Source organism: Calidris pugnax, unplaced genomic scaffold, assembly GCF_001431845.1.
Source record: "Calidris pugnax isolate Ruff unplaced genomic scaffold, ASM143184v1 scaffold20, whole genome shotgun sequence".
In the NCBI taxonomy this organism is placed as follows: Eukaryota; Metazoa; Chordata; class Aves; order Charadriiformes; family Scolopacidae; genus Calidris; species Calidris pugnax.
Window position 1 is genome coordinate 14,249,128 of NW_015094510.1, and position 12,140 is coordinate 14,261,267.

General features: G+C 43.3%; 1 protein-coding gene across 1 annotated transcript in view; it reads left to right on the forward strand.

Annotated features, from left to right (window-relative positions):
* The window catches only part of COG3 (component of oligomeric golgi complex 3), a 35,306-nt gene that overhangs the window by 919 nt on the left and 22,247 nt on the right, over positions 1 to 12,140 (forward strand). The window contains exons 3-12 of the mRNA XM_014965734.1: positions 7 to 144; positions 4,232 to 4,378; positions 4,859 to 4,920; positions 6,631 to 6,796; positions 7,602 to 7,676; positions 7,792 to 7,884; positions 8,196 to 8,321; positions 11,014 to 11,094; positions 11,304 to 11,347; positions 11,535 to 11,661. Of these exons, the coding sequence (XP_014821220.1) occupies positions 7 to 144; positions 4,232 to 4,378; positions 4,859 to 4,920; positions 6,631 to 6,796; positions 7,602 to 7,676; positions 7,792 to 7,884; positions 8,196 to 8,321; positions 11,014 to 11,094; positions 11,304 to 11,347; positions 11,535 to 11,661 (1,059 nt within the window). The remainder of the gene's footprint in view (positions 1 to 6; positions 145 to 4,231; positions 4,379 to 4,858; positions 4,921 to 6,630; positions 6,797 to 7,601; positions 7,677 to 7,791; positions 7,885 to 8,195; positions 8,322 to 11,013; positions 11,095 to 11,303; positions 11,348 to 11,534; positions 11,662 to 12,140) is intronic.

Sequence of the window (12,140 nt, forward strand, 5' to 3'; positions counted from 1 at the left end):
GCCGAGCCGGCGGGCAGGGAGGTGCGGGATCGCCTCAGCCTGTGGGACCGCCGCCCGCTGCCCGCCGCGCCCCTCAGCGACCGCCAGACCGACTCCGTGCTGGAGCTGAAGGCGGCGGCCGAGAACCTGCCGGTGCCGCCGGAGGTGAGGCGGCAGCGCTGCCCGGGCCGCAGGGAGGGCGGGAGGGGAGGGAGGGAGGAAGGCGCCGCGCTGCCACGTCGCCAAGCGGCCGGGGGTGCCCGGTGGGGCCTGCGGGGCTGCCGCTCCCCCCCGCTTGTTGCGGGGCTCAGCAGCGTTTCACCTTCTAGCGGGGTTACCGGGCCAGTGGGACCCTCTGCCTACCGCCCCCCCAAGCCCGCCGTCCCGCTTTCCCTCCCCCGGGAGTGCTCGCTCTCCCTCCTGCCTTCCCCGGGGGCCTCACGGCCCGGTGCTGCCCGCCCGGCCCGGCTTGCAGGGGGCTTGTAGGCAGCGGTAGCAGCTTTCCTCCCCAAATCCACCGGGCATTCCTTGCCCGGCCTTACCACATCACTCAGTGTGTCAAAGTTTGTCTCCTTGAAATTGAGACCTTTCGTTCTATGCATTAAGTCCTCTTGATTTGATCTGGATCGTTTCGTAGCTGCTGGCACTATCTGTTATCGAAAGAAGTGTGGCCAGTAGGTCACAGGAGGTGATTCTGCCCCTCTGCTCTGCTCTGGTGAGACCCCACCTGGAGCGCTGTGTCCAGCCCTGGAGCCCTCAGCACAGGAAAGACATGGACCTGTTGGAATGGGTCTGGAGGAGGGTCACGAGAATGATCAGAGGGGTAGTGTCCAGTTTTGGGCCTCCTACCATAAAAAAGACATTGAGGTGTTGGAGCGGGTCCAGAGAAGGGCAACAAAGATGGTGAGGGGCGCCATCCCGCCCCGCCGCCGCTCTCTCCCTCCCCTCCTCTTCCGCCCGTGGCTGACGCACTTCCCCTCCTCCGCCAATGACGCTGCTGCCACGCGACGCCGACGGAAGCGCCGGAACCCCCGGAAGCGCCGCCGCGCTCCGCTCCCTCTTCCGTCCCGCTTCCTCCCCACCCGGGACCCTCTGCCTACCGCCCCCCCAAGCCCGCCGTCCCGCTTTCCCTCCCCCGGGAGTGCTCGCTCTCCCTCCTGCCTTCCCCGGGGGCCTCACGGCCCGGTGCTGCCCGCCCGGCCCGGCTTGCAGGGGGCTTGTAGGCAGCGGTAGCAGCTTTCCTCCCCAAATCCACCGGGCATTCCTTGCCCGGCCTTACCACATCACTCAGTGTGTCAAAGTTTGTCTCCTTGAAATTGAGACCTTTCGTTCTATGCATTAAGTCCTCTTGATTTGATCTGGATCGTTTCGTAGCTGCTGGCACTATCTGTTATCGAAAGAAGTGTGGCCAGTAGGTCACAGGAGGTGATTCTGCCCCTCTGCTCTGCTCTGGTGAGACCCCACCTGGAGCGCTGTGTCCAGCCCTGGAGCCCTCAGCACAGGAAAGACATGGACCTGTTGGAATGGGTCTGGAGGAGGGTCACGAGAATGATCAGAGGGGTAGTGTCCAGTTTTGGGCCTCCTACCATAAAAAAGACATTGAGGTGTTGGAGCGGGTCCAGAGAAGGGCAACAAAGATGGTGAGGGGTCTGGAGAATAAGTCTTATGAGTAAAGGCTGAGGGAACTGGGGTTATTCAGCCTGGAGAAGAGGAGGCTGAGGGGAGACCTTATTGCTCTCTACAACTGCCTGAAAGGAGGTTGTAGAGAGGTGGGGGTCGGTCTCTTTTCTCAAGTCACAGGCGACAGGACAAGAGGAAATGGCCTCAAGTTGCGCCAGGGGAGGTTCAGGCTGGATATTAGGAAAAATTTTTTGACTGAAAGGGTTATCAGCCATTGGAATGGGCTGCCCAGGGAGGTGGTTGAGGCCCCATCCCTGGAGGTGTTCAAAAGACGGGTTGATGTAGTGCTGGGAGGTATGGTTTAGTGATGATGTTCCTTGTTTGTTGTGTGGGTGTCTATTTTTGTCAGTTAGGTTGATGGTTGGACAAGATGATCTTTAAGGTCCCTTCCAACCTAGAAGATTCTGTGATTCTGTGTAGAGCACCTCATATATGAGGACAGGCTGAGAGAGTTGGGGTTGTTCAGCCTGGAGAAGAGAAGGCTCCAGAAAAGACCTTACTGCGACCTTTCTGTACTTAAAGGGGGCTTCTAAGAAAGATGGGGACAAACTTTTTAGCAGGGCCTGTTGCGTTAGGACAAGGGGTAATGGTTTTAAACTGAAAGAGGGTAGATTTAGGCTAGACACAAGGAAGACATTTTTTACGGTGAGGGTGGTGAGATAATAGAACAGGTTGCCCAGAGAGGTGGTAGATGAGCCATTCCTGGAAACATTCAAGGTAAAGTTGCGTGGGGCTCTGAGCAACCTGATATAGTTGAAGGTGTCCCTGCTTATTTGAAGGTGTCCCTCCCTCCTGCGGGGAGGTTGGAGTAGATGATCTTTAAAGGTCCCTTCCAACCTGGACCATTCTATGATTCTGTGATTATTTCCCGGTATAACTTACAGATGATTCAATAAGCCAGGAATAGTGGTAAAAAGCTTAATAATTTCTCATCATCATGGAAGACATGGTTTCCCATCTGGTTATAAAATATCCAACTCTAACGTGATGACTAGTTATGAATGCTTTCTTGTCTACAAAGGGAAGGGGAACAAAATGTTTGCCTTCTTTAACTGCGCTTTTCATGAGAGGTTTTGTATTTGAACAGGGTCATAGCACAAGACGTGGTGCCATAAAATCAACAAAGGTGGCTCCCAGCAAGTGTCTGGAAGGTCAAAATAACAAGGGGGAGGGTGTAAAGCAGTTAATTTCTGGCATGCACCTGTTTCATTTCATGCTTCCTGGTTTATTTTTTGTGTAAGCTGTGTGCAACTGTACTAAAGAAAATACTGGCAGGCATCCAAAATGGCTGTAGAAGGATGTGCTGCTCTTGGAGGATGTTCTTAAGGATCTAAACCAGCTCTGCAACAAGGCAGGCGCTGTATTTGCCAGTCAGGACCATGGAGATGCCAAGTCACTGAGGACTTCAGGTGGTCGTGGCTCCTGCTGAAGCGGATTGGGACAGTGGTGTCTCAGCTATTCTGAAAAAGCAGGCTCTGATCAACTCGACCTTTCCTCAGTAGCAGTAATGAGAGAAACCCTGGCTCCCCAGCTCTAGGACCCCAGGGGTCCTACCTGTTTTGGAGGGCGGGGGGTGGAGATGTGTGGAAGTTGAACAAAAAAGATCAGTCTGTGTTTTCTTAGATATCTGAAATCCTGACAGTTCTTTCTTTACCAGACTAATATTACCAGGTAATGAATATTTTACTAAGTAAATTTCTAGGAGAATGCCAATTTGATTTTAAGTAGTGTTTTTTGGTTTTATGTTTCTCAGCAATAGAAAACATAATGTACTTGTTAAGTGAATTAAAAGTATTATGCTAATGAAGAGTATATAATGATATTTATTTTCTTGAATTAATTTATTCTGTATAAGCTAATTAATAATCTCCAATCATATTTAAATACAATTTCTCTCAAGTTACTTTTGTCCATATTTTTCTTGCTGTGGCCAATAATTCCTGCTCAGCAGCACTCTTCCTTGTCTTCTGAAAAAGCCTTTCTTTTTAGCTTGACTTCTTCATTAAAAAGCATCTGAAAAATATGAAACACGATTTCCTGAATAAATTCTGGCAGTGTTAAGTCTTGAATTTTCTCTAAATATCTGGCAAAAAAATCTGACAATTCCTGTGCAGTGATGTTGCCATGTAGTGTAGACAGCAGTGGCATTTATTTTTGCTTCTGCATGCGTTCTGAATTCTTATGTTCTCAGATACTTTTCTAGTGCTTTTCTCTGGGTATAGAACCAGTTAAATTGGAAATTGAAGTACAGCTCATCAGTATGTCATGGTACATGTACATTCAGTTTCCGTTCTTAGGCAAACACGTGCATATGTAAAATCTTGTATAGTATTTTCCAACTTTAAAAAAATAATAAAATCAAAATTGTTAGGTGTTTCTGAAGATATAGGTATGGTAGTTGTTGGTGTACTATCATATTGGTCGGTAAAATGTCCAATGCATTTGTTTCTTCAAAAGTAGATGCCTGTAATTTTCTTGAGTTGATGCTTTGGATTGTGTTACTGTAGTTGAGCTGAATATCGTATTTCTTAGTAAGCTGCCTAACTAAACTTATGTGGGTTTTTGTGAGCAGCTTCCAATTGAAGATTTGTGCAGCCTGACGTCCCAGTCGCTGACTGTTTCTCTGACGGCTGCGGTGCCAGAATCCACAGAGGATGTCCTCTTGAAAGGATTTGCCATGCTGGGGATGGAGGATGAAAGAATTGAAACAGCACAGCAGGTAAGTGATGCTGAATACCCTCCAAGTTGCAGTAATCTTCCTCAGAGAATTCTGTGAGTTTCTATGTCTCATGTCCAGCTTTTGGTGGGTTTTTAAATTTTTTTGGGCTGTTTTCAAGTTGTGTGAAGAAACTTGGGGGAGAAGAATCATTGAAATCTTAAGTGACAGATACTTTTCCCATTTCAAGGGGAGTCTTGAGTGAGAGTAAGGTACCCCTTCTGTAATATATAAGAATGTCACATCCCCCCCTCCTCCCCTTCTGATGCGATAGCCTTGTTCTTGTGCAAATAAAACCAGAAGAAACTCAGTCTTTCCCATTTTAATTTAGTATGGGAATAGGATAGGATATTTCAGTTGGGATGAGAAATTATAGTTTGTTTCCTTGCTTCATAATTAAGTTCTGAAATATCTCTTATTTTTTTTAACAAAAGCTCATCTTCATTTCATGGAACTAATTTTTATTTTTCTTTTTACTTCTAGTTCTTCTCCTGGTTTGCTCAGGTACAAACACAGATGGATCAAGATGAAGGTGCCAAGTATAGGTACGTGTTCTTCCTCAGTTCCTTTCACTGTAAGCGTTTTAAATCTTGAAGGACCTCATCCTGTCCACATAGCTTTGGATTCAGCTGGGTGGGGAATGGGGGAATGTGTTGGAACAGCTGAAGCTTTCCAAGGCAGTATGTCCCACTCCCATCCTGAAGGCTGTTGCCCTCGTGGTAGTTAAAGGGGATGCAGATTTCATTCTCAACTGCCTCGTATATGGAGACAGATTGAAATTAGTTTTGGCTTATAGAGAGGGCTGTAGACAAAGACAGTCTAAGAGCTTTCATATGCCTTCTCAGCTGCTGCTGCTGTTGAAATGGCATCCTCTGAGGGTGAGAGTGTGTAAGCAGGTGTGGCTGCTAGCTATTTCTGCTGTCACCATTCCGCTTGCCAGTGACTGTGGCTGTGACTTTGTATCTGCATTCCCTGCATTCCTTGACACTTTGCTCAACTCCAGTTTTGAGACTGGGCGTTCTCATCTATTTTTGTCTAACTGGCTTTTCTGACAGGCTCAGAAGAACCCCTTCCCACTGACTTGTGCAGTTACTCCTCAAGGGTCTGAAGTACGGCTGAATGGCTTAGCCACTTAGCAGATTTGCTGATGACTTTTACAGAAACTGACCTGTGTTTTGAAATTTTACAAACTTGCTTTTTGGCAATACTGCCAAAATTTGGAAATACTGCTGTATTCCCATCTTCTGTTTTTCTCTGCTTTTGTTCGGTCTGTCTCTTCCTCTCTTGCTCTGACATTTGAGGGCGTGACGGTTCTTAAAAGCAGCGGTTTAGGCACATACTAAGCCCACGTCCAGATCATTAGCAGCCTAAAAAGAGTAGCACCCTTGGGTTTTGTCAGTTGACATGTTCAGAATAGCATGCACAGATGCTGAAGTGTGCCATGGATGCGAAATGGTCTGTAGGGTGGTCAATATGTACTTGTTTGCAGGAGGCCAGAGGAGCAGGAGGAAAATAAGTTACGTTCTTTACCTGTTGTACAAAAAAGGGTTGCACACAACTACTACAGAGAGTTGTGATTTTACTTGCTGCTTTGTATGTGGTGAAGTAGAGCTCAGAAATTTTAGCTGATCTCCAAGAGTAATTCATTTTAAGTGATGTTTTAGTCAAGCTAGACGCTTGACACATATTTAGTGATAATTAGAGTTTGTATCTGCATTGAGCCTTAGACAAACTTGGTGACATTAGATACTGGATTAATTTCATTTAAGCCTCTTTCAATCCTCACAGTAAGTTTTGAATCCTCTGGATAATTTCCACTACTTTAGGAGAGTAAAGCTAATTTCTAAATGGAAACTGAAAACTCTGTAGAAGAGGACCCCCAAATTAACACTCCTGTTGAAAGCAAGGCAGGTGGAATTTGGCTGCTAGCAGAGCAGTAACCTCTGTTTCCTTTCTCCATTTAGGCAGTATTTGCACACTCTAGACCAGCTGTGGTGCATGCCTCTGCTTTCTGGGTAGGCTTGCTATAAGGAATATTGGGGAAATGGAGTTACTGCAGTGGCTATTCCAAATCCTATAGCTCTGTTGTTTCTGTGGGACATGGCACACCTCCTTATTGTGCACTCTTGCTTGATGCAAGTGGTCTTTTAGTCCTGGAGGGGGAAAGGTAGTGGCAGTGTCCCCGCAGGCAGCTGGATTTGCAAATGCAGAAAGTGAAATTTTATTTGTGTTGTCTGTTGATTCTCTTTTTCTAGACAGATGAGGGATTACTTGTCTGGCTTTCAGGAGCAGTGTGATGCTATCTTGAACGATGTGAATAGTGCCCTTCAGCACCTGGAGTCACTGCAAAAACAATATCTTTTTGTCTCCACGAAGACAGGAACACTGCATGAGGCCTGTGAACAACTTTTGAAAGAGCAGGTAATCTTTGATGGGAGGATTGCTGGAAACTTCTAAGGTACCATAAACGAAAGTTTCTTTTTCTCAGGCTGGGAAGTCTTGTGAGCTATGGTAACAATCCCTCCGTTTGCTTTCAACCTCGGTTTTGGTGTTTTTCACCTGCAGCCAGGGTGTCAGGCTCTGTGCAGTAAAATGTTCAGCGTGTGTCGATGTACACTTTAATCAAGAAGGATAATTACCTGAGGGGAGGTTTTGTAACTGATGCCTGACAAGTGCAAACTTTATAACAATTCATATCACTTATAAAGTATTTTGAGCTGGTTATTTGAAGAAGAAAATTGATGTTGGTTTTCTTTTTTTTTTTTTTTGTTTAAATTATGAGTTTATTTCCCAAATGCTTGCCTTCTCATCATGAAGTGCTCTAACAGTGATGTAATGAACATGTCGTCTTAGCATGACTGGATAAGGGAGAACTTCTAAAGGCTCCAATCCTAACATAGAGGATTTCTACAGTTCTCTATAATACTAGTGACAGCATTGTTTATATGCAAAACTGTCTGTGGAATGCTGACAAACCTGTAGAATATATGCTTTTTAATATGTTACTGAGAGTAATACGTCTTTCTCTGATAAGAGGGAGCAAGAGAGTACTGCTGTATTATACATCTGTTGTACTTACTTAGTTGCAAGTTATCTAGAACTAGTTAACACAGGTGTGTGCTGAGAGCTGAATAATTTTTAATTTATGTATGTATTTTATATATATGTATATATTTAAACTACTTGCTAGGTTGCTGATTTTCTTCTATTTATTATTTTTGAATAGTCAGAACTTGTTGACCTGGCTGAAAACATCCAGCAGAAACTTTCTTATTTTAATGAGCTGGAAAACATCAATACAGTAAGTATTGTTTCACTATTAATAGTCTTAGAAAACGAAAATGTACCGATCTTTTGAACGTCACCAACGCTGTTACTGGGGTTCCTTACAATGGTGCTTTGTCTTGTGTTCAAAGAAATTGAATTCCCCTACGCTCTCCGTGAACAGTGAAGGATTCATTCCCATGCTGGCTAAGCTGGATGATTGTATTGCATATATTTCATCGCATGTAAGTAACCCTGTATTGATTTTAGTTAAATCTTAATAGTTTCAAAACTATGTATTCATACTATGTTTGTGGTGGGCTTTTTTTCCTATGAAGTGCTCTCTCCGCCAGATATAGTAAGAAAGCAAAGATGATGATTTATAACCATAAGATTTTGCTGAATATACTTAATATTCTGCTTAATTTTTGTAAAACACTGCATTTAGTTTGTACAAATTAGCATTTCTGGCTAGTGAAAAGAGTATTTTAATTTTTGATGAATTTTGAACTCTCTTATTGTTCGTATTTAAAATGTATTTTTTTATTTCTTTCAGCCAAATTTTAAAGACTATCCTGTATATTTGATTAAGTTTAAACAATGCCTTTCTAAAGCTATGCACCTTATCAAGACGTACACTGTGAACACACTACAGAACCTCACAAGCCAGTTAATGAAAAGGGTAAGGTGAATCAGTAAGTGGTAACTTGAGCTGTGCTGAAATGTCTATTGTAACACTATACAGTTTTCTTCTCTTTTTTTTTATTTATTTATTTTTTGAATGTGGGAGGTGTCAGCGGTTTTGTGTGAAAATAGGTCAGTCCTATGCCACATTGTTTGTGTTGATTGGCCAAGTTTCAGATGAATCTAAGAGACCTCGTGATCCAAAAGATTTTAAAATAGTAATAAGTAAAAAATCCTGGAAATTGAAGAAGGTGAAGGAGGTGAATTGAGGTCGGTGGACAGTAACCTCAGTGAAGGCCAGGGATGGATAAATGACTGGGTTTGAGAGGCTGCAACCAGAGAGAGGTTGCAGGGAATGCTTGAAGAGTGAATACAGGAGGATGAAAACTGGTAAAGCACAACAACTCTTGAGTTCATGAAATTACTCTTTAGTCTTATATTCCAGTAAGTATTTTTGGGTACTCTTGGTCATTTAAATATTTCTTTTTGCTAAGTCTGCACTGCTTTGTGTAGCTGCAGAGATTAAGTGTAACGGGTTCCTACTGCTTTTTGGCAATATCTTTTGGTGAGTTTTAAAACATTGACAGTGGAGTTAGAGTGTTGCAGAGAAGAGTTTAGTGCTTTACTCCCTCTCACTCTGGTGGGATTTAGGCAGAGAGGTGAGTAGGGAGATTTTTTTGTCTCATTAAAATGTTCATAGTCATGTGCTGCAATATTTTGGCAGAGGAGAAAGGAATATCCCTTTCTACCTGCTTGCTTGCTTTCTTCAGTTAATTGGTGTATGCCTCATGCTTAGTCCTGTTACAGTCGAACTTAGTGTCATAAGGGAAAAGTAGTGAAATTGTCAGTTTTCAATTCTAGCGTCTTTCAGACATAAAGAAAGGGATTTTAGACACTGTTCACGGAAACTTGCTAAAGGATGCTCCTGGGCTGCATCAAAAGAAGCGTTGCCAGCAGGTCCAGAGAGGTGATTCTGCCACTTTGCTCTGCTCTGGTGAGACCTCACCTGGAGTATTGTGTGCAGGTCTGGAGCCCTCAATACAAGAAGGACATGGACCTGATGGAGAGGGTCCAGAGGAGGGCCACAAGGATGATCAAGGGGATGGAGCACCTCTGCTACAAGGACAGGCTGAAGGAACTGGGGTTGTTCAGCCTGGAGAAGAGGAGGCTCCGGGGAGACCTAATAGCAGCCTTCCAGTACCTGAAGGGAGCCTACAGGAAGGCTGGGGAGAGCCTGTTTAGAAAGGCCTGCAGTGACAGGACGAGGGGAAATGGCTTCAAGCTGGAGGGGAACAGATTTAGATTGGAGATTAGAAGGGGGTTCTTTACTGTGAGGGTAGTGGAGCACTGGAACAGGTTGCCCAGGGAGGTGGTTGAGGCCCCATCCCTGGAGATATTCAAGGAGAGGCTCGATGAGGCCCTGGGCAACCTGGTCTAGTTGGGGGTGTCCCTGCTGACTGCGGGGAGGTCGGACTAGATGACCCTTGGAGGTCCCTTCCGGCCTGGGAAATTCTATGATTCTATGATTCTAAGTGATGTGGTGTTGAACGTTTTTTGTAATTGGTACAAAATTACTTTTTATTTTAAAAAAAGAAAAAAGTATCATAGCTTGGTTTGATGCCAACGGATTGCCAGGAGTGAGCTGAATTCAAGTGGAATTGAACATCTCTGATAATAAGCTGGTCTGCAGAAAGAAGTGAAACTTCATTTCTGGGTTTGAATTGCTGCTGAGCAGTTTTAAGTCAGGAAGGAGACTTCTTTTAGAGTCAGGTCACCTCCTTCTTCCCATTGACATGGCGGTTTTGTGAAAGTTTTGCGTATTTCTATTTCTCTGAAACATTTAATGTCTGCTTCTACTAGCAGTGCAGTACTGGACCAGTGGTCTTTAGTTGTGATCAAGTGTTCAGATTTCCTATTGCAATGCAACATGAGGTGTTGTCAGGACTGGAAAGGGCCTGATGAGATCTAGATGTTCTTTGTTACTCCTCACATGTGAGCGTTTGTGGGATTTTGATCTGTGTTTGTAGAAGGGTGATCAGGTTGCTCAAAGGGATGAAAGCAGAAGGTGGTGAAGGTGGAAGAGTTTTCCTGTCCACACTGAATTTCAAGGGAATGCCATCTGCTTCTCTCTGTGTCATTAGTAAGGGGAAGAAAGCCTGGTGGTTAAATTGGGTCTCTGCTCTGCTTTGTTAGTGCTAGAATTTGTCTAGGTTCAAGCTGTCTGCCCAGCTAAGCTGGGGAGCTGCATGGGGAACTGCCTCAAAACTTGACATTCCAGTTGAAGCTTGAATCCAAACTCAAATTTAGCTTCTCTGCCCTGGGATTGGCAGGTAAAAGGGACACTTTGTTCCATTTTGGTACTACAAATTAAGGAGCAACAATCAGTACTACTGTGGAAGAACCAGAGAAAATTGTTCTTTCTAATGGAGAATGCTATAATTACTGAAAATCTTACTTTGGCTGTAGAGACTGTTGGTTGAAACTTTTGTTATGAGTGCTGTTCTTCCATCTGGCTTCATCCGAGTTCTGAAACCAGCATGCTTTCTAGGTGGAAAGTGGCAGAGCTATTCCACTGGCAATATAAACATAAAGAACCAATACCCTGTTTTAGAGCATAATTATCTCAGCCTTTACATACTAGAAACCAAATATAGTATTCTCCTTTTTAACCAATTACTCATCTCTTTCAGGATCCCTCAGCTGTGCCAAATTCTGACAATGCCTTCACGCTGTTTTATGTAAAATTCAGAGCAGCTGCTCCCAAAGTCAGAGTAAGTGGGCTCGTAACTAACTGTCAAAAAGGAAGCTATGAAAATGGGGTTTGAATTTATTAGTAGTATGAATGCAAGGATTGCATATTGTGCAAGTGTGAATGTTCAAAGATTGCATATTGTTTTCCTGGAAAAATACTGCAAACAATTTTCCAATTATTAGAAAAAAATCATTTGCTGATAATTCTTTTTTTCTCTTTATTGAGTAGACTCTTATTGAACAAGTAGAGCAAAGATCTGAAAAAATGCCAGAGTGAGTATGTCTACATAGTTTGTTTTCAACTATTTTAAGTTTTGAAAATTTTTACTTTCGTTTAAATACTGTTTAACATATTATTCATTTAAAAGAAAGTTTTTAAAAATGGAATCATGTAGAGCTGAAAAAAGGTATTAGAATTAATTTTATGTTTACCAAAAAAATGTTTTAATTTCTTGGCTAGGTATCAACAAGTTCTCAATGAAATCCATCAATGTTACCTCGACCAGAGGGAGCTTTTGCTTGGTCCAAGTATCGCGAGCACCGTCACAGAATTAACCAGCCAGAACAACAGAGATCATTGTGCTCTGGTAGGTGAAGTTGTCATGTGTTGTGGGGTTTTTGTTGTTTTAATTCCTCCTCCCCCAAGTAAGACGGGTTTGTTTAATCCAATTGTTTACATTCAGAATTGTCCCTATTGCTTGTGGGTTTAAATAATTAAAATTTCCAAGTAATGCATTTTTTGTGGATGATTATTCTGTAAAAAACTTTGCTCTGCTGCAAACCTCACAAAGGGGTATTTGCAAAAGCATGAAGTGTGGTTACTTAAATTTCATCAGAAACAAAAAGGGATAGAAGTTTGCACAATGAGCTTTTATTTGGCTGGTAACATCTTTTCAGTCTGTAGTTGATCTCAATAATTCTGAGTTTCCCAAAGCTTTAATTTAATCATAGCTATGGTAGTAGTAGTAATAGTAATAATACAGTACATAATACAATATATAATATAATTATATAATAATAATATCTGTAACACCTCTTGTGGTACTGATGCAAGGAAAATAATGTA